The 27,477-nt window shown below is 40.5% G+C and overlaps 1 protein-coding gene across 1 annotated transcript in view; it reads left to right on the top strand.

Moving 5' to 3' along the window:
* CERS6 (ceramide synthase 6) overlaps positions 1–27,477 on the top strand; it is a 141,510-nt gene that overhangs the window by 108,767 nt on the left and 5,266 nt on the right. Inside the window, exons 5-9 of the mRNA XM_026685070.2 lie at positions 5,217–5,267; positions 6,275–6,367; positions 13,249–13,377; positions 14,778–14,884; positions 27,052–27,208. Coding sequence (XP_026540855.1) covers positions 5,217–5,267; positions 6,275–6,367; positions 13,249–13,377; positions 14,778–14,884; positions 27,052–27,208 — 537 coding nt within the window. The remainder of the gene's footprint in view (positions 1–5,216; positions 5,268–6,274; positions 6,368–13,248; positions 13,378–14,777; positions 14,885–27,051; positions 27,209–27,477) is intronic.

Here is a 27,477-nt window from a genome sequence, read left to right as displayed (position 1 = left end):
AAATTCTTTTTTTCACAAGTGAAAAGCATTGGAGTCAGCACTAAATCTATCTGAATACTAAATTGCTTTAAACTGATGCTTTTTGACAAATTGTCAGTTCTTTGCTCATTTAAGGGCAATGGCCAAGAAACAAAAAACAGATAGAACCTGGCCCTTCAGTAATATCACCAGTGTGATATAATTTATTCCATGATTCTGAACTACATATGTTTTAACACTAATAGCCTAGAATGTTAATAATCTTTTTGAGGATTATAAACATGTAGAAGAAAAGAGAAGAATTAGCAACATTTAGGCTTAATGTTATATATCTTAAGCAGGAAAAGTCAAGAAGGAAGGAAAAATCTTTATTGGTTCTCCTATTGTTAAAAATAATAAAGATCAAGCAGAAGTCTAAATGCTATTGCTATTAATAAAAATATTCCCATAGAAGGCACAAACTGTCAGGGCCTGCTGGATTCTTCTTCTGACGAGGAGGAGTAAATTAGGTGGAATAAAGGTGGAAATTAGAGGGCTAGAACGTCTCCCGTGAGAGACAAGTTTGATAAGTATGATTTAGGTAGAATAGGTGGAGACCTGATAAACCTATAAATAATCATGCATACTATAGTATGATAAATGTTAATAGGCCTTTTTCTTTTTCTCTTAACAATATTAGGATCATCCAATAATACTAAATGCAGGGAGATTCCAGGGCCTATAAATAAATACTTCTTCACGGAACCTGTAATTAAACTCTGGAGTTTGTTGCTGTCAGATGTGAATAACATCCACCAGAGTTTAAGAATGGACTGGGATGATTTCTTGAAGGATTGTGCTATGAATTGTGCTAGTCTACTCTTGATGGATGTTGGTACCTCTGAGATCACAGGCAATGTACCTTAAGTACCAACTACTTGGGAACACCAACAAAAGATGGCTATTGATTCCTTGTCCCTGATTATAACCATCCTGAATTCATCTTGTTGGCCATTACGTGACACAAAGGTCTAGACCAGTGAAAGCTAACCTTTTCCTCGTCACATGCTGAAAGTGCACACGGGCGCCTGCACCCATGATGCAATGCACGCGTGTGCCCCTGCGCATACGCGTGACCCCTCCATGCTCCCCCCGCCCCCTGTGCACACAACCCCCCCATGCACACCCCACACCTCTGCGCATGTGCACGCATCTCCCCCCCGCACCCCGCCCGCCACGCATGCATGGTTCAATCAGCTGGTTGGTGGGAAGCGCACTCGCATGCACAGTGGACCTGATCTGGGGTGACAGCTTGCGTGCTGGCAGAAATGGCTCTGTGTGCCACTTCCGGCACACATGCCATAGGTCCGCCATCACAGGTCTAGACTAAATAAACTTCTGGCTGTGATCCAGCAGAATGGTTACTCATTCATTTATTTATTTTTATCTGTTTTATTATTTCAATGTATATAGCTGCCCATCTCAAATGCACATCTCTGGGTAGTTACCAACAATTAAAAAACAAGCAGCAATATAAAAAGTATGCAAGTTAGAGACAGCAAAGTACAACAAAGCACCAGACATTTAACAGAGTGTATAGCCTCTAACACACATCTGGATCTCCAAGTGACAAAATCATGTCTTAAGGTTTTCTGAAAAACCAGTAGGATTCAGGTCAATCTAAGCGCTGGGAATGGGTGGGGGTGGGGATGATGTTTCAAAAGCAGACACTACAATAGAAAAGGCTTTTTTTCCTGGGCCCTGTCAGATGATGCTCTCTAGTAGAAAGGAGTTTTAGCATGCCTCTCCTCCTGCTAGAGCTGATGGGACAGGTAGACAGGGGCGGGATTCTACAGGTTCGCACCTATTCGCTAGAACCAGTTGTTAACATTCTGAGTAGTTTGGAGAACCAGTTGTTAGAAGAAATTACTGGCCTAATCCTGTAAGGAAGGCAGGAAGGAAACATTCTGGTGTTGCTTACAGAAACTGCCTCTCCGTTAACCCTTATTACATTCTTGGCAAGACTAGACTTCCTGTCTCAAGAACTTCTCTGGAGTTTTTTTTTTCCTCCTTTGCTGGTACTTCGCTTGTGTGGAGTGATCATTCAAAGTTACAATGGCACTGAAAAAAGTGACTTATGACAATTTTTCACACTTATGACTGTTGCAGCATCCCCACAGTCATGAGAGGCCAGGTGAGGAGATGCGTGCCTCGATGTGAGTGATATTGAGTTGGCCACGCCCAGCCAGTAACATGACCACCAAGCCATGTCCACCCAGTCACATGACACCAAGCCATGCCCACCACCTAAGACACGCTCACAGAACCGGTTGTTAAAAAATTTGAATCCCACCCCTGCAGGTAGACATAATTGGGAAGAGGTGATCTCAGCCCCATGCCATGGGACTCTATAGGTCATTACTCACGTCTTGCATTGAACCAGAAGCATACTGATAACCATACTGGTTGAGGGAAGCTGAACAGTCAAGAATAGTAAGAATGGATGAACTACTCCTATCCTGCTCCTGCCAGTGGTCAGCTAAAAGTGCGACCAATGCCATTTTGTTACCATAACCTGACTGAAAGGTATCAGAAGTATTTTCCAAAACACTCTTCAGAGAAATTGGGCAAGTGGTGCTTACTTCTGGGCAAATGGTGCTTCCTTCTGGAATGATGCAAATCATCCTCTTTAAAAAGGCCACATGTCACATGAGCAGGATGCTCATTCAGAATGGCGATTTCTGAAGCTCCCCTTTCCTAGAGTGCCCAGCTGATACGACCTACGACCTTCCTACAAAGGCCACCTCCCACCATTCTGGAAGCGGGCACCATTTTTTCAATCCTTCAGAAAGTTTTTCCCCAAATCTCATATTTTGGAAAAACCATGCCCTTCTGAGAGATCACAAAGAATTGCAGCCAAGTTCAGAATGGTGCAAGATAGCCTCTGCAAGAAGGCCACATGTCGCATCGGTTAGGAACTCTTTCAGAAAGGCAATATTTGGAAAAGGTAAATGGAACAAGGCATAATGGGACGCAGAGGAGGCTCTGAGATGACATGAATCCTCTGGGACCCAGCCGGAAAGGTTGGAGGGGACAGATGGGGCAGGTGCAACAGTCACTTGTAAGTGCCCAATTTTTCATCACATGATCATGGAGGCCCTTCAGAAGTACAGCACCATTGTAATTTCTAAAGGTTATAAGTTGAGGACTATCTGTACTTCTTTGCTGATGGATAGGTCTTCAACCTGGCCATCTGCCTGGGCCTTGAGTAGTTTAAAAATATTTATTTAGAAGTTTAGGTATCAGGGAAGACCTTCTAAAACATCTTTTGGTTAAGGTAAATGGATAAATCGACTTATAGAAGAAGCTAACAAATAAAATTTGTAGAGGAAGAACAGGTGAATTCCAAACTCAGTAATGCTTTCTACATACTGATGAATCAGAACTTAATCATTCTAACAAAATTCCTTATTATTTACTAGTCCAAGAATTTTTTTGTTATTATTTATGCTGTCTTCTGCTCAAGGATTAGTAAATATCATAAATTGTTTCTTTTCTGCATATATCAATGCTGCCATCATTTCATTCCTATGATGAATAAATGGAAATAATATTATTGCGCTAGTAGTTGGTGGTGGTGCCCATTATTTGTGATCCCCTCTTCTTTATGTTTATGATATCCTCTTTATTTCAGGTTAGAGGAAAAGACAGATTGCTCTTGCCAGAAATAGGAGGTGATGATGTTTGGAAACTGGGCCAGGAGCTACATGAAAGTAGAATTATCAGTTAGTTTTGTACCAGCTTCTTTTGTGACTGACTGCAAGGTTTTAACTAAGCAAAAGTAGTCAGAGGTTGATTGTTGAGCCAGTGAGAACATTATGTTACAGTTTTGAGGAATTTTCTTCTTGTTCAGATTTAAAAATTTGAAATCACCAAGAAAATATGGCAGGCTTCAAAATAGCTGTTTATTGGGATATATTTCGATTTTGATTGCCTTGTTAAAAAAAATTAAAAGTACATATTACTTTAGCTTTCCCCCTTTTTTATTCATTGCATTGTATGGTTGCTTATTTGTTGCCTGGTAATCATACCTGCAGCCCAGATATTTAGCCCATAATAATAATTTACTAAACTGAATATTTTGCAATCCTAACAATTAAGATAATTTAGTCAATAAAATGTTCAAGTTTACTTCAAATTTCAGATTTCAACTTTTTTCATACTGGATCATTTATAGCTTAAGAAAAATAAATTTATCTTTCTCTCATTATAAATGTAGGTAGGTATAGTGTCCATAGAATGTAACAAAAATTAATTGAGCTGTGTATTATTATTAAATATTTCTAGTATTACATATTGCTAGGTTGTGGTTTGATTATTAATTCTATGTCACCCACTTGTGTAGCTGATTGTGACACAGTTCATAAGAAATGCAGAATATGAAGTTCTCCTTATACAAGATAATATATACATGCTTAAGATTTAAATGACTTATTTTAAAAAGTATTTAGGATTGCCAATAACTGTTAGCTTCATTTCCTAAATGGATCCATAGCCAGACTGCTTAATTAAGTTCAAACATTTGGACAAAAATCAAGGATCAACCATTAGTGCCCCTTTTTATTTTTGAGGCCTCGTAGGAAAGAAAGTTATGGACTAATGGAACACGGCATCATTGAGTGTAGCAGAATGTCGTTTATAATGAGGTCTAGACTCTAGAGTATAAAGTAAGTACCTCAGACACATAAGTAAAACATTGAAAGTGAAAATAATTAGTATTTGAGATATGATATTAGTAATACTGAATTACTTAATTGTGCTAAGTCCTGTTTCAAATAACCATGGCTTACTGAATAAACCATAGCTAGCTAGAATCCTACAACATCTTAAGCCATAAACTTTAATTTACAAAGCATAATGGTTGAGTTCATATGACATGTTAAGCTACAGACAAATGTTTGTTTGTTTGTTTGTTTGTTGTTTGTATCTCACCTTTATTTATTTATTTTTTACAAATAACTCAAAGTGAAGAACATATCCAACACTCCTTCTTCTTCCTATGATCCCGACAACAAGAACTTGGTGAAAGCAGTTGGGTTCAGAGAATGTGATTGGCCCAAAGTCACCCAGCTTTATTCCTTCTGGCAGGGCCAAATGAATGTGTTTCAAATATCCAAAAGATGTGGTTGCATTGCTCTGCATGCCTTTTAATCTTTTTTCCCTCTTTCTCTCTCATTTATTTATTTACTTTTTTTAAGAGTCCCTGGCTGTGGAACACAAAGCAGTGCTGGATTGGTTACCCATACCAGGTAAAATAACAACAACCAGTGTTTGCATAACATGAATGTAAAATGTTGAAAATGTACAGCCATCCTTTGAAATGGCTGTAGCTGCCACCTTCAAATGCAACCTTTCAGTTCGTTCATTTAGTCTAGATCAGTGTTTTTCAAACTTGAGAACTTTAAGGTGTGTGGACTTCAGCTCCCAGAATTCCACACATCTTAAAAGTTGCTAAGTTTGAAAAACACAGATCTGGACATTGAAAAAAGCAAGCATTCTTGAATATTTTTTTTTGAACCCTTTTATCAGCAGCAGTCATAAGAAACATTTCTATTTTCTTTACCTGAAGTTAACATGTGTCTATAAATAGTTTTGCTGCCCTTGTATTTTATTTATTTGTACCATGCCGTTATTATTTTTTACCAATAACTCAAAGTGGCAAACTTACCTAATACTCCTTCCTCTATTTCCCCCACAACAACAGCTGTGAGATGGATCACCCAGCTGGCCTTTATGGCTAAGCGGGACTTGAACTCATGGTCACCCGTTTTCTAGTCTGGTGCCTGAACTATTAAAATGTTTCGTGGATGGTCTTTACATGTTCCACTCTGGGCCACATGCCTGAGAAAGGTGGTAAATGGAACACTCAGTAACTTTCCAAGTCATTGCACAGCTGCCTTTCTCATAAGTAGTATGCATTGTGGGATATATTTTTTTCTGGAATGATGGAACCAGACAATTTTCCAACTTGATTTTATTGGTCAGCTTCTCCCATCACACCAAATTTGAGCTCTTTTCATTTGCTTTTGGAGAGTTAATCTGCTGATGGACAGAGAGAGTTTTCAGCCCTTCACATAATTTCTTTCCAATATTTCATTGGGTTGAAAAAAATAAAGAAAAGGTATTGTTCAAAATATTGTTTAAACCCACCAAATCTCCAAAATTGTTATGCAGAAATCTATTTTTGATAAGGATTTGTTCACAAAGTTATTGAATTTACCTTGCTGGGTTTTAATATTTTATTTTTATTCTCCAGCCATTGTTGCCTGAGATTCATTACTACTATATACTTGAACTGGCATTCTATTGGTCTCTAATGTTTTCTCAGTTCATTGACATCAAAAGAAAGGTAAGAACAATGCTATGTGATAGAGCTGTGTAACATCTCTTTGACTGATACATATGCATTAAATAGTGACCAAGGACTGTGCAAAGCATTTGAACCACTAAGTACAGTATTGCCCTTCAAAGCATTAATCCAGCCATGTCTTTTGCAAGACTTATGCACCTTATTTTTTTATTCATCACATTTCTACACAGCCCTTCTCACCTAAGTGACTCTGGGTGGTTTAAAATAAAAACATAAAAAGTAGTATAAAGGCAGAAATATAACAGGGTTAAACATTTTCAACTCTGTCAACCTCTATATATATGCATAGTTGCTTTATTTTGTGGATAATCCCAATAAAAACATTGTCTGCATGCACATAGAGTATAAAAAGAAGTACTTCATCTGTACTAATATGCTTTCCAAAACACTTTTATGAATGCTTTGCACTGCCCTATTTGCAGCATCTTAATTCTAATTGTCCAGGGCAATATAAGTTTGGTGTTAAGACTGCAGCTGTGAATGGTTATTATATTTTCAGAAAACAATATATAAAGTCAGGTTGCATAACCTGCTAGCATTATTGGACTAGGCTGAGGTACTTTTAATATCTTTTGGGAGCTGATAGCAATATTGATCACTGGTTCATTAGTATGATACCATTTTATTAAGATTATATTAAAGTATTCTAGAAAATATTTATTTTTTATGTGTCATTAAATATTCAAATGTACAGATTTCAGCACCCAGAATTCCATCGTCAGTAAAATGTTGCAGAGAATTTTGGGGATTGAAATTAACTCACCTAGAGCAGCGGTCCCCAACCTTTGTGCCTTGGAAACGTGTTTGGGGAGGGAGAGGGGAACCAGGACACGTGAGGGGCTGGCTGGCATGCTCTCGTGTGCAGTTTGACTCGCGTCAGCGGCAGGCTCGCACGCACACATACTCAGCTCAATTGCAAGTTGAGTTGCGCGTGCATGCGTGCCAGGCCACCGTTCGTGTGAGTCGAACTGCCCATATGTGCTGGCCTGTAGCTCATGAGGCCCCGTTCCACATAGGTCATTGCCTGGTAGTGCCCTGGGGGTGGAGGACCCCTGATTTAGAGGACACCTAAGGGGGGGATATGTACTAAGAAATAATTTATAGTAACATAACCCAATATGATATTCTTCCAATACTGAACTTGAGCATGCTGGTAGAAATGATCATAGTTGACTTTTAAACCCCAGGTTGAGAAAGGTTGTGTGAAAACATATTGGTTGCTTAGCAGTTGGATTTATTTGTTTGTTAGATTTATTTGCTGCCCATCTCGCCTTAGGGCTACTCTGGGTAGTTTTCATTTCCACGACACAAAAGACATCCTTGTATAATTGGTAACCTAATGTTTTTGTTACTACTGTTGCTTTTTTATCAGAAAGCAGATTGTTCCTAGAGGGGAAAAAAAATCTTAAACATGTTCCAGCATGTTTGATCTTGGAAGTAGGATTTAAAATTATCCTAGTGGGAATAAAAATGGGTATTCACTTTCAGCTGCCTAGTATTGCCTGAGAATAGCATTGGAAACAAAAGATATGCTGCAGAGCCTGATGTTGCTGCAAAGCCTTCTCAGGCTGGTCACAGCTTTTTGGGAGTGTCACAGCTTTCTCCAATTATTTCATGGAATATTTTATGATTTTGAAACAGTAAGAAATTGCACTATAATGGACATGCTTTGAGTGCAGTACAAGCTGCTGGTCATCATCCTTTAAAGCTCTGTATGACACACAGGGCCAAGGCCAGATGTCCCTGGGGACATCTACCTATCCTACCAGGTCAGATAGAGTGGGCACGCTCTAGTTCCCTTCTCCTAAGTATTATCATTTGATGGGAGCTAGGAAGTGTGCCTTTTGTTTATTTCTTTATTCATTCTATTTCTATAGCTGCCCAACTCAACCAAGTGACAAGCAGAGGATAAGATATTACAAATCTTCCCTATAGACAACTATGGAAGAAACATGCCATAACAATTTTCCCCCATTTCATCCTTTGGTTGTTGCTTATTCTAGCCCAGGGATGGGCAACTACGACCCTTTTACAACCCGTGGACTTCAACTCCCAGAACTCTGAATGGACCAATATATGGTGGGTCAGGAATTCTGGGAGTTAAAGCCCACAGGTCATAAAGGGGTCATAGTTGCTCATCCATGGGGAGATAGACTTAAATCATTCTCATCTATCTTTCTCCCACAGCCCTTAAGCCAATAGTATCCAGCAGTAGATGGAAGGAGTATAAAATCAATCGTGTTTCACCACTTATTTAAGTCAGAGGCAAAATAAGGTGGACATTGGGGTATAGGATCTGAGCAGTGTGTATTACCCAATTCAGGAAGATCCGCTTCCTTCATGTTCCTGATCAGCCTTGGTTACTATCATTCTATTGCATTGTGCAAAATTGCACAGCAGGGTAGACTACTCAGTTTGTCCTATGACTACAGTAATTCACATTAATCCTGCAGTCCCGATTTTGTGCAAAGATTGAAACGATGTGGGTGGGAAGGGGAAAGAGTAGAGAATGTCAAAGCTGCAGTGGTGTTACAATGGAATAGTGAACTAGTAGAACTCTGAAACGGTAGGATCAGTTCCATCTCAGTGTCCCCATACAGAGCATGAAGGAATCTGGAAGGCTATATAAAGAAAGCAAAAGAGGGGGAAATAAATCCTGAATAAAAATCACACTTATGACTCAGGTTTTTCAGGACTCCAGTCTGTTGTGTTTTTTTAGAGTATTCAGCTTTGCCTATGAAAGTATTGTGAGTAAGTGGAGGGGAACAGGAAAGGACCTAAAGCTGACTAACAGACTGGTGCAGACAGACTGACTGCAGCATGATTGGCAGATATTTTTTCCCTGCCCGCATATGTCATGCAGAAGAGGAATCAACCAGATGCATTACTTACCAGTGCATACATAAAATCAGAACACCCCAGTTCCACGATGAATCAGAACAGAAGCAGTAGGGGGACCCTTGATCTTACTGCATTAAGCAGGTGTGATCCTATTTTATTTCTCCGGGGTCAGGTTAGCAGCAAAATTGCTTCCACCCAACTGGGCCTACTGATTTTCAGTTTGACAAATGGTTTTCCTGACTTCTGACTTTTTGCTATTCACTCTGACTTCACTTTGTACATCAGATGAATATCTTGGAATACTGCATTCAGTTTTGGTCGCCACCATGTAAAAAAGATGTTGAGACTCTAGAAAGAGTGCAGATAAGAGCAGCAAAGATGATTAAGGGACTGGAGGCTAAAACATATGAAGAACGGTTTCAGGAATTGGGTATATTTAGTTTGATGAAAAAAAGGACTAGGGGAGACATGATAGCAGTGTTCCAGTATCTCAGGGGCTTCCCCAAAGAAGAGGGAGTCAAGCTATTCTCCAAAGCACCTGAGGGCAGGACAAGAAGCAATGGGTGGAAACTAATCAAGGAGAGAAGCAACGTAGAACTAAGGAGGAATTTCCTGACAGTTAGAACAATTAATCAGTGGAACAACTTGTCTCCAGAAGTTGTAAATGCTCCAACACTGGAAGTTTTTAAGAAGAGAATGGGCAACCATTTGTCTGAAGTGGTGTAGTGTTTCCTGCCTAGGCAGGGGGTTGGACTAGAAGACCTCCAAGGTCCCCTCCAACTCTGTTATTCTATTCTATCTGGTGTATGCCCTTCAGCTTTAAGCAATGAGTACAACCTGGGGACTTCTGTTGTGAAGACTTTTCCATGAATTTCATATGCCAGAAAAAGCTTCAAGGCCGTTTCATCATAAGCGTGGGAGGAGAACTATTCAATTCCTCCTTACCATAACTGGTACTTCTAACCTGTGGAAGCTTGAAGTATCAGCATATTCTTCTTGGCTTTATAAGAAGTCCAGGTTTCTTGTATGCTGCCTTTGCCAACATGATGGGAGAGAAAATCTTTTTTCTGTCACAAGAATGCATAAAGTCAATTTATTTGTCAGGTGGGCAAGGGGTCTAAATTAGATAAAGGAAGAAACACAAAAGAAGAATATTACGTTATCTTATAATATTCTTATAATTATGTTATCTTATAATTGCTTGACAAATAAATAAATAATAAAATAAATAAAGAACGTGGAGGGTTTTTTTTCCTCCATCTTTTAGGAAACCATAGCAGTCTGCCAAGTACAAATACAGACTGAACAATCGTCACAGCAACTGTGTGTGAGTTTTTTTTAAAGAAAACAACAACCTGTCTTTTGGAATTAATGTTGGTGGCTTCATTCACATTGAAGCTGAGGAGAAGAGGCATAGCAAGACACATCCAACAACTGGATAATCCTAGGTTATGAATGGTTGATATTACAGATGTGCTTCCCCTGCTGTTTATCCAGTAGCAAACTCTTGACAGAAAAGCGTCTTCCGATTCTCAAAAGTGTCTTTTAGTTATTGATGCGTTTATTCCACTTGGTTACCTCTGCTTGGCTGAGGTTTCATGAACAGGATCTGCAAATCCAGTGCATATGATCGGATTGGCATTCTGCAAAAATAACTTGATGGAACAGATGCCATTTTTTGCATAGCTCATAATGAGCCCTGAGGGATGAATTATCTTTATTGGCTATCATCATGTGCAGCTTGTTGTATGCTTAAGAGGCATGCGTGGGCAGTTTAATTAGCATTTTTCTATGTATCACCATGCTACATTTATGGTTTGCAGAAAGAATTAAGGAGAGAGAATTGATTAGCAAGATGTTTATGATTGTCCTAGAATATCTTACCTGAACATCAGTCAAATTTACCAGTGTAACTTTTACACTTTGGTAGGATGACAAGGTCAGGTCTGTTTTGCCAGATATTATTTTTAGAGACCTATCTCAAAGTCATTGTTTAAAGGATTTTAGAAATAACTTAATAAGTTATTGGTGTACCAAAATATTTACTTGGGGGGAAGACATTTAGATTCATCTATAGAGCAATCAAGTATTTCCTCCAAAAGCAGATGAAATACTGACATTTACTTCAAATCATAACCTAGCCAAGAGCAATCTACAATAGATGTGTTCCTTTGCACAGGTATTTATGAAGAGTTGGAATAGCTAATGCCAGTTTTGAAACTACAGTAGCTGCTAATTACCCTGTACCATAGAGGTGTGCATGTGTGTAATTTTCTTTTCCAGATTTCTGGGGAAAAAAACTATCAAAATATCTTAGAAAACTGTCTGTCTCTTGGGACCTGATTAAAATCAGCAATAATTAGAGTGACTCAGTCACCTTTAGAGAGAGATAGCTTTGGCAGTGCTAATCCTGCTAATGTGGAATAGTAGAAACTTAAACTATTATGGCAACAATAAAAAGAATATGTGTCTCTTCCTGTGCATCTGAAAGAGGATAAAGTGTATTTTTATGTTAAACACACCAGGGGGCAGTCTTGGAATGTCCCCACATGCTTATTGGTTTTATTTTGTTAGATTTATATTCAGATTCCTCCAATGAAGTAAGGGTGTACTTGAACTTGAGTCTTTCCAATACCTGTCCAACCCACACTGTCTTTCCCAGAACATTAAAATCATATTGATGTTCCTAGGTATTAATTTAAAAAAAAAAAAAATCCAGGCTGTCTGGTCCTCCACCATTCTATCTGTGCCTTCCATGAAGCCATCTCCCAGAGCAAGGAGCCAAAAATGTTGAGCTTCTTTGTAGATTTTGGGGAGTTTTGGGGAGTTTAAAGGGCAAAACGAATGCTTTAATCCTTGAGCCACTCATCTCACCATTTACAACTCCTTAAAACATGCCTACATGTCCTACTGCAGCCTTTGAGATTGTGTGAATTGCTCAATCTGCACTAAGGTAAGAGTCAAGAGAGGAAAGAGCAGATCCTTTTAATTTGCTTTTGGAGAGAGGGACAAACTTGGCGTGGACGCCCATCTGCTAAAGTCCATGATCCTTGAAGAAACTGAAAAGCATTTATGAGCATGCATAGATATTTTGGCTCTAGCAGATAGGAGATAGTCTTTCTTTTGCTGCCAAATTCCTATATACATGTGCCCATACATAAAACACATTCAATATGTGTCTTCCCTCCCCCCACAATCTCTGCCCTTTTGGCCATCCTGCACTCTGCTGTCTACCCAGGGGTGGGATTCAAATTTCTTAACAACTGGTTCTGTGGGCGTGCCCTAATTTGTGGGCGTGGCTTGGTGGGCATGTGACTGGGTGGGCATGGCTTGTATGTAAATATTGTAAATATTTATGTAAATGTTGAATTTTTTATTTAAAAAAAGAGCAGCTTTTACCCAAAATGAGGCAAAGCAGGCAGGCAGATTGAGTTGCTGGCAGAATCACAGAGTCACTCGCAGATCTACCTTTCTGCAATCTGCTGCCTGAGTCTGCACTGAAAAATAGAAGCTTCAGTCCTTAGGAAGGTTCAGCTCTGCTTTCAGGCCAGTGGTGCGATTTGCCGGTTCTCCGAACTGGGCAGAATCGTAACAACCGGTTCTATAGAACTGGTCCGAACTGGTAGAATCCCACCCCTGTGTCTACCCCTGCTAGCCTCAGCTGAACTTTGCACTTCGTTTCCTTCCACTGTTGATGAGGTGCATCCAGCTGAGGCAGCTGCTGGCCTTCCTGAGGCCCTCATGCAGCCTCCCCAAATTCTCATGAAAGGCAGCAGCTGCCTCAGCTGAGCATGGCTTCATCAGTTGGCATCAGCCACAAAGATCAACTGGAGGCAATGTGGGGTGGCAGGGATAGGTAACCACAAGGATTGCTAAGTGAAGACTATCTTATACTGTGACACAAAGAAAAATTAGACTTCCTTACTCTTCAAAAATATCAAGATGGAAAATAAAGACACATGGAAAACTAAAACTAGTTTATGCAATGGTGCTTTATTTACTGTCTCTTTATCTTCCAGGATTTTAGCATCATGTTCACACATCATATTGTGGCAGTCTTATTACTAATTATTTCTTACGTAGTCAACTTCACACGACTTGGAACCCTGGCTTGTTGTCTTCATGATGTTGTTGATTTCGTGCTGGAGGTAAGAGAGAGTTATTTGTAATGAATTCTTTGCTGTCCAAAATGGTCTCTACCTGGAACAAATATTGTACCCTGTGAAAGCTCATAATGTATTGACATTGTTTTAAAGGACTGTTTGTGTAAGACCATAAATACCTTTGTATTTGTCTTTGGAAGTGAGACTCATGAACCACAGTGAGATTGACTTTCTGCACCTTATTCAGAATCCGTTTTTGTTGTAGTTTATTTTTTATCATAATTTGTGTTATTATCAAAATTCATTTAAAACATACTGCTAGATAATTTTATGAGCACATTTTAATGCAGGCAAGAAACCACGGAAGCAAAATATGACCAAATTTAAAACTACACACCTAAGTATAGTAGCACTGAAAAGAAATAAGACATTCCTGATGTTTTTGCTGGTATGTTTCTGACGAATTTTACCCTGTTGGTTCTTATTCTCCCAGGCATTTAGGGGAGGATATGAATCCAAGCCTGGTGTCATCCTTAGCAGCTAAACCAGACAGGAAATGACCAGATAAACTAATTCTATTTTTTTTGTAAAGCTACATTTACAGAATCTTGCAAATCTGAAGTTATAGTTTTCCCACAGACAACTGTACAGCCCAAAGACTTGGAGAGAACTCCCTCCTGAGCCTTTTGCTCCACCAACTGTGCAACTGCAAGCTATGCTGTCACTTGTTTGACCGTTTTCCTAGGCAGCATCTCTTTATCCATTCTCCCAAGGTCATTCCCACATACTATTATACCTACTCAGAAAACTTGATCCTGCAATCTTTGATATTCTCAGAACCTGCAGCCAACATTTTATTGGTCAGGAGGAAGTTCTAGCTACCTCTCACAGCCCAAACTCCCCCTAGTCCCAGCTTCTTCTCATCAGAAGAAAATAGGGGCCTTAATGGAGTACTAAAATACTTGTCATCATCTGCCTTCATCCCTAAACCTAATGCAGTGACTTTGTCAAAACTTTTTGTAAGCCCAAGTATACAGTATTTGAAATATAATTCAAAGAAGGAATTGAATGTAGAGAGGTCAAATAACAAGGATGTGACTGAATTAGTACAGAAGAAAAAGCAAACAGATGATTTTTAGATGGCTGTGGACCTCTTTGGGAAGGGGGTATCTTGAAGATTGCAGTTAGCTCTGAAAGCACTAGGAAAGTATCATCGAGAAATAAAGATGGCATATAGCAGTAGAGACATTAAAAAAATAAGATGAGAGGTGTTAACAGACAGTGTCAATTTTTGCCCTCACAATATTCTGCAAAGTCTCAAAGCAGAAGTAGTAAGGGCAGTAAAAAAATTCAAATAGTGACTGTGCATACTTGAATATTTTATACGGTACAATTTCTGCAGTTTCTTTACAAAGAAAGTGACCTATTTCCTTTTCTTATTACAGGCAGCCAAAATGGCAAATTACTGCAAGTTTCAAAAACTCTGTGATTTCCTCTTCCTTTCGTTTGCTATTATTTTCATTATTACAAGGCTTGGCATATATCCTTTATGGTAAGTAAGTGTACTTTTTCCCCATGGGATTGCATATGCTAAGGCAACCTTCCTCAATCTGGAAATCTGTGGCTTTGTTGGGCTGCCATTCCCAAAGTTTCTACCAGGCATGGCCAATAGATGGCTCCAGGTTTTATGAAAGACTATGTTCAAGGATTGTATGGGAAGAACCTGTTGGTGGTCTGTTGCCTGAAATGTTTTCAGGACTGTAGTTTTTTTATAGTGTGATATTTTCCCCCTAGTGAAGAATCAGTGATTCCTGGCAGGAAGAGAGCATTGCCAAGATTACAACCATCCAAATATTAGGTGTCAAATTTAACATCTACTTTTTTTTAATTACACAGATTGCTTTATAGTGTTGTGACTATGGTAACAATAGAATAGAATAGAATTCTTTATTGGAAAAGTGTGATTGGACACACAAGTAATTTGTCTTCAGTGCATAAGCTCTCAGTGTACATAAAAATACATTCATCAAAAATCATAAGATACAACACTTAGTGATAGTCATTGGATACTAAATAAGCAATCAAAATCATACTAGGAAACAAAATAAAGGAATATAAATCATAAAGATACAAGCAACAAAGTTATAGTCATAAGTAGGAGGAGATAATAGGAAGGATGAGAAGAAGAATAGTAATACAATCTTAGTAAATAGTTTGACAGTGTTGTGGGAATTAGTTGTTTAGTAGAGTGATGGCATGCAGGAGGAAAACTATCCTTGTGTCTAGTTGTTCTGGTGTGCAGTGCTCTATAATGTCGTTTTGAGGGTAGAAGTTGAAACAATTTACGTCCAGGATGTGAGGGGTCTGTTGATATTTTCACAGCCCTCTTTTTGACTTGTGCCGTATACAAGTCCTTAATGGAAGGCAGATTGGTAGCAATTGTTTTTTCTGCAGTTCTAATTATCCTCTGAAGTCTGTGTCTGTCTTGTTGGTTGCAGAGCCAAACCAGACAGTTATAGAGCTGCAGATGACAGATAACATGGAAAAGATGTGGCTCTCAGCTAGGTGATCATTTAGGTGTAATTTGCTGGAGTTCGATGCTGTGTCCACTTCTTTTGGTGGCAGGTTACAGAAATTGGATAGGGCTTTGCATTCTGTGACAACAGAAATTGTGGAAAGACATGCCCCTGATGAAGCCTAACCTTAAAAGATCCTCTAAACTTTCCTACAGCTTTGCCAAATCTAAAAGTAATTCTGGTGGCTTGATAAAGTCTCATTTCTTTTTAAGAAAAGTTAAAACTCTGTGTGTTCTGTACTCTGGCACGATATCATGCCCTCCCCAAGCTGTCCTTGAAGGCAATACAGGAAGGAGAGAGAGAGAGAGAGAGAGAATGGCCTATGACTCTGGACCCACAGAAACAACAGAGCATGTGCTTCTCCACTGCCTATATTACAGAGTCATTCATCTCATCATTAATTGCAATTCTACAGTTCTCTTCTGCTTTCAAATACCAACCCTGCTACAACATATAATGTTGCCAGATTCTGTGCTGTGGTGCTTAAAACCCATCAGATGATGCCCCTGTGCCAAAAACTAAACTAAATGAGCATCTAGTTCATCATGCTCTGTAATTTGATAGAATTATCTACCCCATACTAAAGATATTCACTGCTTATTTTATATCTTTTAGCTTTATATCATGATTAATATTTTAGATGCTTTCTAATTGACGGTACCCACCCTCCTTATGCTGCTTTTGATTGTAATAAAAATTTGATTGACTGTGTGATGCCTGGATTTATCATTATCTTCCCTAATCCATCTGTCAAAATTCAGTGGAAGTGCAGTAGCAGATTTTTATTTTCCTTGCTGCTTTCCTCTCAGTGTAATTACATTTTGAAAATGGCAGAAGTAACCAGGACTGGATTACTTAGCAGGAAAAAAAAATTGCTGTAGACTGGATGGGTTTTCAGCTACATTGAAAAGTTTGCAACAGAATTGACCTAAGGCATACTCTTGAATAATATTCAAAATGTATCATCTCCTTCAACTCAACACCCTGCTTTAGATTGGATTACAATTTTTATCAAACCTTGTACTTCCTTAGCAGTTTAGTTGAATTTTGGGGATCGTGGTGTGTATTGTGAGGCTAGAATCGCCTTTCTATAAAGTATTTGAAATTTGGAGCAAGATCTTTTATATTCAGGAGTTTGCTTTTTTTAAAAAACAATGTACAAACAAAAAACAGTATTCATATTGTTAATTTTCTGTTCTGTTCTGTTTGCTTTTAATCTCACCTTTTCCTTTGGGAAATTAACGTTTTGTAATTAGCTACACTCAGAACAATGTTTCCTAAAATCTGGTAAATGGTCTGATCTCTAGATTTTTAATTACAATTCATATAAATCCCAGACAGTGGTAAAGATTTGTGAAGAATGTTGTTCAAAAACTATTTTAATTAATTGGACAATTAACAAATTAAGATTTGGTGATTCCTGTACATTTTGTCACATAAATGTTATCTTAAACAAGCAGCTATTTAAATTGGGAAAGACAAAGTGTACTTTTGTAGTATAAATATATTACCTATTCTTGTCTGAGTTATATGAACAGAAAGAAAGGTAGAATCTGTTAATTCTATTGTGGGTTGCATTTAATTAAGTATCATAAAGTAATTGGATACGTTTTTCAGGTATTTTTTAATAAGTATCCCAAGGGACAAAATTATAAAAAGCAACTTAACACTGACGTGTAACAACCTTCCATGTAGTGACTGTAGCTAGATAGCTTATTGTTTCACCTGTTTTTTATTATTAGCATTTATATTATTTATTATATTGAATTTTTATAGTTACATACAGCTCTATGCTTCATATAGAATAAAGGGTAATTAAAGGTGTTTAATCATTACATTTTAAAAATGGAAGGCAATGGAGAATTGCAAAAAGGTACATTTGAAAGGAAGTCTTTTCCAGTAGGATTTTAAGATTGGTGTTAAAGATTTTAATACTTGTTGCTGAAATAGAATATTAAATCTAAATTAAAGGAAGTACATACAGTATATGGTTCAAACTCATATAATTGCATTTTCTCTTGAGATTTCTATTGAAAATTAAAAATTGAAACAATTTTTAACAGTGAATCTGTATTATTTTGTAGCCATAGGAAAGTCAGATATTTTCTTTCATATGAATGAAAGTGTACTGTTTCTCTTAGAAACATTAGTTACATGAACCTAGAAATTTTTTCTATCACAGTGACTGCAATCACATGTCATAGCAACACCTTCTGGATTCCTTGATTTGGGCTTAGCATATTGTATGAACTGCTAATTGTGGTCTGTTCAATGAACAGTAGTTAAGCAAACCATGACAAAGTACCACCCATGAGCTAGATCAATATGTTTGCTTCCCCCCCCCCCCATCATATTCTTTCCACCATTCACAATTTCACCCAATGGAATATCTATCTGAGTCACATTGTCCCCATTCTCATATACAGTACCAGGTATGCCATTGTGCCTCATACATTTATGGGCATGGATGTATCTGTTCTCCCATGAGCTGTTCAGAGCATCCAGAAGTGAGAGGTGCTTCAGTCTCTTTTGGAAAGGCTGGGCTTAAAACTCTGGGACGCTCCTCCTCCTCCATGGGACACCTCCCCAGCGTCCCCCAGTTTTAGTTCAGCCTTCGTGGTAAGAGGTTGTGCACTCCCTGACTGGAGCGGTTTTCTGATTCAGCTAGTCAAAATTCAGGTTTGCTCTTGGGTTAATTTGGCTTGTAAATTTTTCCCCAATTAATTTGGCGATTTCAAGGCTTGTGGCTCTATTAGGTCATCCCCCCGATCAGTTTGAGAGCAGTTCTTTGTGGCTGGCGGAGCCTGCCACTCCGCAGGCACCCTGAGACGGCCGCTTCAGGTAATTAGCTTATCTAATCCCCCGATCGTCTTATCTCTGCGATCTTGGCGAAGCGCTCGCAGCCGCGGCTCACTTCTCCTTGCCGTTTCGACTGACAGGATCATTTATCTGACAATTTAGAGAGTCAGCAGCAGCAGCTCGTTAAACTGCTCAGGCAATTAACACCGGAGATTCTGTCTTCCCGCCATTTTCAACGGCTGGCTTCAAGTTCGCGTCTAAATATCACTGGCGCCATTCCCTGCTGGTTTCCCTTCTTGGGGACTGGGGCAGGTACCTTCCCACTCCACTTCCCTGGCATTATTTCTCTTTTATCTTGCTGGCATTGGATAAGCAGGCTAGTCCTTAAACAGGATTTTTTTTTTCATTTTGCAATTGCTTTTGGATCATTACATTGGAGTGAAGCCACAAGTGCCATTTCAAACAGCGGGATGTTTTTGATAGGAAAGGATCCATCCAGGCCCTGTATAGCTGGTTTCCCTTGTTGGGGACCAGGGATCCAGAATATTTCTTTCTTGGAGCGCTTGGGGTTTCCCTTGTTGGGGACCCTTAGATACTGTTATCCATATACACAGTTTTACATGTAGATATAGGCACGTATATGTATATGTGTGTGTGTGTGTGTGTGTGTGTGTATATATGTGTGTGTGTGTGTGTGTGTGTGTGTGTATGTGTATGTGTATATATGTGTGTGTATATAGATAGATAGATAGATATATAGACTTACACTCCTGGAGAAGCGTTCTACTTTCAACCACAGGGGTAGGCATCACCCCGAAGTACAAATAATAATAATAATAATAATAATAATAATAATAATAATAATAATAATAATAATAATAATAATAATAATAATAATAATAATAATAATAATAATAATAAAGTTAGAGGCACGAGAATCAGTCCTCCACAATGGAAGGTGACAACGTCTTCCGCTCCAAGACAAATAAGTCCCGAGATAAGTCAGTGGGCCCAAAAAGGCCTCTAAGGCAGCGGATAAGGATGCCCATAGACGGCACAAAGCCTTGGAAAGGCAGTTGCAGAAACAGGCCAGGGAGGCGGACAAGATGGCTATGACACAACAATCGGATCAGGGCCCAAGTACATTGTTGGGACCCTTGGACTTATCCACCCAGCCCAGACAGGCTATTTCTGGACAGCCTCCCATGGGCATATCTCCTCCAATGAGCACTGCCCGGCGAATCCCAGAGGCAACCTTCACCTCTATGGCCACCGGTTTAAGACAGGAGGAGGGATTACCTGAGACTATTCCCATCGAAATGAGGCAATGGATGGCGATGGCGATTCAAAGGGGCATTGCGGCTGGAGTTCAGCAATCCATCAGGACCAGACACTTCTCGGCTACTTCGGAAGCGGGATCCCTATCTGCTCAATCCTTTGCGCATATGGGACATCATCAAACTCAGGTATTCCCCAATATTCCGGACATACCAGCCCAGGGTCTTCGGGAGGAGGTGGAACTAGATGACCAGGATATTCCCATGGGGGGGGGGTCAATCCATCAGATGGACTTGGGGTTGTCAGAGGCTGACCCACTAGAACGAGGAATGTCGGATGACGAAGGCCTCATTCCGGACCAACGTACCTTTTCTGGCCTTTTTTGTCTGCACCTCTTTAAATCTTTACTGTTCAAAGCAAAGAACACCGCTAAACTAGGCACATCAAGCCCTCATCCATTGTCAACAGGGTCTCAGGACAAATCCGAGAATCTAATATTCTCACAACCGGCTAATGAGGCAGAAACTATTCCTGTCCCTCGTATGTTTGCTGAATTAGTACAAAATCAATGGGCATCAGCAGCATCCTACCCAGCCCCAACAGGGTACGATAAACAAAATTATAATTTGGCACCAGAGTTTTCAAATTTTCTCAAAACGCTGGAGGTGGATGAGCCCATTGTGGCACTGGCCTCTTCTTCAACCTTTCCCAACGAGGCCGAGGAAGCCCTGAGACCGGAGGAAAAGAGAGCAGAGTTGGCACTCCATAGGGCGCATGTTTCTGATGCCTGGGCCATTAGGGCAGCTACAGCTGCGTCCTTTTTTACACTGTCCTCCCTACGATGGCTCTTCCACTTGAGGGATATATTGCCGGTGTCAAATGTCAGAGCCCACCAGGACATTGCTAAGATTATTGCAGCGGCAGAATTCTCCGCCGATGCCACACTTAATGCAGTCAAATTCTCGTCGAGAGCCATAGCATCTCATGTATCAGCACGGAGACTGCTATGGCTCAGACATTGGCAGGTGGATACCAACTATAAATGCAAGCTGGCATCAGCCCCAATATCGGGGAATAAATTATTTGGCAGTTTCTTGGAGCCTCTGCTTATTGAGAATAGGAACAAGAAAAAAGTGCTTCCCCCTCTTTTTCGGAGGTCTGAAAACAGAACACCCCAGTCGTTTCAAAGGGGTTCCTTTTGGCCCTATTATCAAGGCCCATACGTTCCCAGATCACAGAGAACATCAGGCTTTAGTTTTAGACAGTATAGGTCGGAATCTTCCGATAGAGGTCAGCGGGGAGGCCAAAACAGAAGAAACCCCAGAGGTACTGGAGGCCGATCTTTTCGTCGCCCCAAGTGAGTCCTTGACAGCAGCTCCCATTGGAGGGCGGCTAAAATTGTTTGCTGATCAATGGGACAGCTCCACCTCTGATGCGTGGGTCAAGGGCACTATTAGGTTTGGTTTGGCGCTAGAGTTTCAATCCTCCTCCCCCGAACTTTTTCATTAGGAGCCCTAGGTCCACGGACCCCATTAAGAGAGCGTTGATGCAGGAGGCTATCAATCATCTTCTACATATTTGGGCCATTAGAGGGGTCCCATCTGAACAATGGGGTCAAGGCTGTTACTCTCTATTGTTTGTGGTCCCAAAGAGTTCGGGGGGCTGGAGGGCAATTCTGGACCTCAATTGTCTCAACAGATCATTGGTTTATCGAAAATTCAAGATGACTACTCTCCAGTCCATTCTGCTCAGCATCAGAGAGGACGATGTCCTGACCTTTATAGATCTGACAGAGGCTTATCTACATATACCAATTAGACCTGCTCACTACAAATATCTTAGATTTTGCTACTGTGATTGGCACTACGAATATATCGCCCTACCATTCGGTCTGGCTTCGGCCCCTAGGACTTTTACCAAGGTCCTAGCGGCTTTGGCTGCCTCCCTCAGGATCAAATCTATTCGTTTACAATGTTATCTGGATGATACTTTAATTTTGTCATCAAGCAAATTTGGATACCAAGATTACTCTGGAGACCCTTCAAGGTCACGGCTTTTCCATAAATTGGGATAAAAGCCATTTGATCCATTCAACTAGGTTAGTTCATTTAGGGGCAGTGATAGATACCGTGGAGGGCAAGGTTTTTCTCTCTCAGGACAGGTTGAATAGTATCCAGTCTTTGGCCAGAGAGATCAGAGCCTTAAAGAGGGTTTCCCTGGCAGTTCTGTCTCAACTGTTAGGGAAACTGATTTCTTGTATTTCCATTGTGCCTTGGGCTCGATTCCATTCTAGAGATCTGCAATGGTTCCTGCTAGCTTTCCAGCGATCTGGAAGAGCCACTTCCAACGTCCGGATAAAGGTACCGCACGATGTTCTCCGATCACTCCGCTGGTGGTCAGAAAACATGATAAACAAGGGGTGTCCTTTCAAGGAAACTTGCAGGGCAACGATCAAAACCGATGCCAGCCTGGTAGGATGGGGAGCTCACTTTCAATCCCACACTGCACAGGGAAGTTGGACTATTTCTGAACAATCACAAAGCATCAACCTGTTGGAGCTGCAAGCAGCTCATCTGGCGTTACGCAGTTTTCTACCCCTTTTCCAATCATGCCACATTCTGGTCTTGACAGACAATATCATAACCAAGGCCCACGTAAACAGACGGGGGTACCCACTCCAAACTTCTGATGCCTGAGACGGCCAGGTTGTTCAAGTGGGCTGAGGCCAATCTGTTTTCGCTCAAGGCAGAGCACATAGCAGGGGCCTTAAACACACAAGCAGACTGGCTCAGCAGGGCCACGATAGATCAGACAGAGTGGCGCCTACATCCGTCTGTCTTCTAGGAAGCAGTGCGGAGGTTTGGGCAACTGGTGATCGATCTATTTGCCTCTCCCCTCAACGCCCAATTGCCCCGGTATATTTAAAGGTACCTGACTCAGGGGGAAGAAGCCGTCAACGCCCTGCGATGTCAGTGGCCTCCCGGACTTCTATATGCATTTCCTCCACTCCCGGTAATACCCAGGTTGATCCAGAAGTTATTGGAGGAACGAGCGGAATTGATATTGGTTGACCCTTACTGGCCCAGGCGAATGTGGTTCGCGGACTTACAGGACCTGTCGAGAGAATAACCTTGGAAAATTCCACCGTCGAGGGTTTCCCTCTTGCAAGGGCTGATACTTCACCCGGACCCACAATGGCTCAGCCTAGCCGTATGGAGGTTGTGCGGAGCCGTTTAAGGACCCAACAGATTTCAGAGGATGCCATTGTCACCATACAAGCATCCAGACGGTCCTCAACAAATCGTATATACGAGGCCACGTGGTCCGCTTGCTGTTGCTGGTGCCAGGGGTCTAAGATCGACCCAACCACCCCATCAATAGGACAATTATTGGACTTTTTACAGGAGGGGTTGACCAAGGGCCTATCTCCAAATACTTTACGCAGACAGGTGGCGGCCTTAGCCTCGGTGATATCCTGGGATGACCTTCGTTCCATAGTGCACCATCCACATGTCCACAGCTTTCTTAAGGGTGCTGCAAACTTACGACCTCCTGTAATTCACTGCTATCCCACTTGGGAGATCAACAAAGTGTTAACCGCACTTACAACTGGCCCGTTCGAGCCTTTAAGAACCGCTAGTCTCAAATTCCTGACGTATAAGGTGGTCTTCTTAATTGCGATCACATCAGCAAGGAGGATTTCCGAATTGGCAGCATTGTCGATGAGAAAGGACCTGTGCGTGTTTCATGCAGACAGAGTGGTTCTCAGATTGGATCCTTCGTTCACCCCTAAAGTAAATTCAGTCTTCCACAGAGCGCAGGAGTTGGTGCTTCCAAATTTTTGTCTGAAACCATCTCATAGACTGGAGCATCAGTGGCATCGACTTGACGTTCGAAGGGCGTTAACATCTATCTAGACTGCACAGCGGCATTTCGAAAATCTGAGGCTCTATTCCTATCCTTCAACCCATCCACTTTAGGACACAAGGTGTCGTCGACGACCATCGGTAGATGGTTGAGAGCCACCATAGCTAAAAGTTATGCATGGCAGTCCATCTCAGTTCCTAAGGGCATTACAGCCCACTCAACAAGGAGTGCGGCAACATCAGCAGCATGGGCCACACGGGCTTCCATAGACGAAATTTGCAGAGCGGCAACTTGGGCTTCACCATCGCCCTTTGTCAGAAATTATAAGATTGATGTCTATGCCTCAGCGGACGCTTCATTTGGCAGAAGAGTCCTGCAGAGGGTCCACAGAGTTTAGGAGTGGATTTCGACCCAGACGGAGTCCCTCCCTAAGGACAGGCCAAGCTTTGGTATGTCCCACTTCTGGATGCTCTGAACAGCTCATGGGAGAAAGGGCGTTGGTACTTACCTGATACGCCCGTTCTCTGTGATCTGTGAAGAGCATCCACCCCACCCATTTCTTTCCATCTGGTAGGGTTCCGTTCTGGTCAGGGATCTAGATTAGGTGATGAGTTCCGGACTTTGGCACTCAATCTTCACAAAACTGGGGGACGCTGGGGAGGTGTCCCGTGGAGGAGGAGGAGCGTCCCGGAGTTTTAAGCCCAGCCTTTCCAGAAGAGACTGAAGCACCTCCCACTTCTGGATGCTCTTCACAGCTCACAGAGAACGGGTGTATCAGGTAAGTACCAACACCCTTTTTCATTTGAGAAATTTGAAAGGTTTGCATAGACCATTGAAAATATTAAGGCTTTTAAGACTTAATACATTTTCCTTTTAATTAAATTGATGGAAATTAGTGCGTTGAGAAAAAACCATGATCTCTAATTCATAACAATTAGCAATTGTAGAACCTAGCAATTCCTTTTGCTCCCTTTCAACTTCTGTCTGCATCATCTTTTCTCATTATGGTATACTCTAGGCCACTGCCTAATTCAATTATTTCTCTTTGAACTTCTGAGTCTTCCATTTCCAGCCGTGTTGACTAGAATTAAAGACACTGGAATCGAGAATCATGAAGAAGATACCACAAGTGGGAAAAATCTGACCCATTTAATCAGGCTTCATTTAACCATCCTTTTGAAAACATTCCTTTCTCTTTCTCTCTTTCTCGAAGAAACCAAGCTCCTTGGTTTAAGTCCAGAACACTCAAGATCATTCTGTAAGGTTATCTCTCTCCTTGCTTCAAATTTCATTCCAATTCATTGAATGAAATTCATTCATCCTCCTCGTCTCTGGACTCTACTGATGTGTCTCCCATTTGTGTCTCTCACCTTTAGAATCTTCAGTCACATCCTGTATAAAGTTTAATCTCCACTTTTCCATGCAATCTCAGATTTTGTTTCCTCACAAACATTGAATTGCAAATATAAGCAAATTGATGCTTCAAATTTCTTGGTTGTTGCAGAACTTTCCCCTAAAATAAAAATCATAATATGGACTACTGAAGCTAACTTGCCAAAGATGCCATCTGGTGGTTATATTTGGTCTATTATCATATTTCCTTGGAGGGGGAAAAAAAAGTTGATACACAATGAATAATCCTACAAGACTAATGAAATAAATATCACTTGGCATAGGGGAGTCAAACTTGATTTCCTTGAGGGCCGCATCAGGGTTGTGTTTAACCTAGGAGGCCGGGATGGGCATGGCCAGGGTGGGCGTTGCCATCTTGACATCACTCATGTCGAGGGTGCCAGTGGTGGCCTGAGAACAGGTTCCCAAGCTCCATTTTTGGCTGCGCCAGCCTTCTGCAACCCTCTGCCAGTGAAAACGGAGCTCGGGAGGTCTGCGGGTGGCCCTCCTGAGCTCTGTTTTCACTGGCAAAGACACTGCAGGCCAGTCCGCTATTTCCAGGGCAGCCCCGCGGGCCAGATCTAAGCACCCCGGGGGTCAGATCCAGCCCTGGGCCTTGAGTTTGACACCCCTGACTTAGCATTTCATGCCATATTTATTGTTTGTTTGATGTATTTCTTAAAAAGAAATCTAAAATTCCACCATACCTTTAAAAATATCCACCCTCAAGATAAGACATGTCTTTCTACATACAAACAAAATTCTCACTGTAGTCTCACAGAAGAATGGTTGCAAAATAAAACAAGTCTCTAAAGCAAAATAGGACAACATTTGGCAGGAAGTTACTTGTTGTATTACTTGTAGGCAGTTGTTTGTGCTTATCTCCCACCAGAACCCACAGAGTGGGCATGCTCTGTGTCCCTTCTGTTAAATGTCATGATTTATCTGTCATAACACCTATCCTTTGGAACACCATCCTCCCAAGAGGATAATTTTGACTCTTTTGACCATTCATAGAAGACATCAGAGACCTCATTGTTCCCTCTGATACTTAGACTAGGGTGCTAAATGAACCATACTTTTGATTTGGTTGGTAGTTGGTTTTTTCCATGAATGAAGGCAAATATACAGGTCCCAGGATAACGTTGCAAGATTCAATCTTGATGGGTTGGTCACTGGGACCAAAGGTTTACTCTTCTGAGCTTTTGGACTCGTGCTACTACAGCCTGTATTGTTTCTCTTCTTTAAATAATTGATCGTGAATGTGGCATGACTTTAAACTTCAGGCATATATTTTAGTTTGGGGTAGTTTATTTTAACAAATTATCTTATTGTCACACATTATGTTTTGCTTTTTAATCTTCTGTTTCTTCTTTAAAGATATTGTTGTGAAATAGAATATGGTATCAATATAGATTATCAACCAGCATTTTAATAGAAGTCAATCAAGCGTCTACATGGAAGTAATTCTAGGATAGCAAACTCAACAGAAATGGGTATGATTCTGTAGAGGGTTCTCAAAATAGGTGGAGCAAAAGCGGGATATAAATGTAAAAAAATTTTTTTTTAAAAAAAAGGAGGGAATGGGGATTAGACAAATAGGAATAAACTAGTCCTCTGTGAATCAAATGTGTAAATTCTGCAAGAATATAAAAGTAATATTTGACACTTTCATCTCCAAGTTCATAGAAGCTGTGTGAAATCTCCCTTGCTACCAGCTTGACTGCTAAATATTTCTGTGATAAAGTGGTTGGTAAATGATCTATTTCTCATGAGTGTACATCTCCTTCCTCCCCGTTTCTTTCAGGATACTGAATACTGTATTCTTCGAACTGCCTGAAATTGTTGGTGGTTTTCCCGGTTTATCAATTTTTATCATTTTACTTTCGATACTTCAAATTCTCCACTGCTTTTGGTCCTATTTAATAATAAAGGCAGCCTATAAAGCTATTTTGAAAGGCAAGGTAAGATCAATGGGCATATTTTTTTCTTGATGTCTTTTCATCATCTACTTTTCCAGTAAATATTCTTGCATGCTTTATTGACTTTTTTGGCAGTGAAAGTCTGTTAGGATTGTTAGGGTAGTTTTGTTAGGATTTCTGACTTTAAATATGCTGCTAAAGAGACTCACAATAAACATAAGCTCAGTTCTTCCAATAAATATAAGCTCAGTTTTTGTTATATCTATATCTTAGTACATTATGTGAATTCAACTATCACAGCTAGCAAATTG

The sequence above is a fragment of the Notechis scutatus genome, chromosome 1, assembly GCF_049901735.1.
Source record: "Notechis scutatus isolate UNSWTSFEM ecotype Mainland chromosome 1, rNotScu1.2, whole genome shotgun sequence".
In the NCBI taxonomy this organism is placed as follows: Eukaryota; Metazoa; Chordata; class Lepidosauria; order Squamata; family Elapidae; genus Notechis; species Notechis scutatus.
This window is presented reverse-complemented; position numbering and strand designations above follow the sequence as displayed.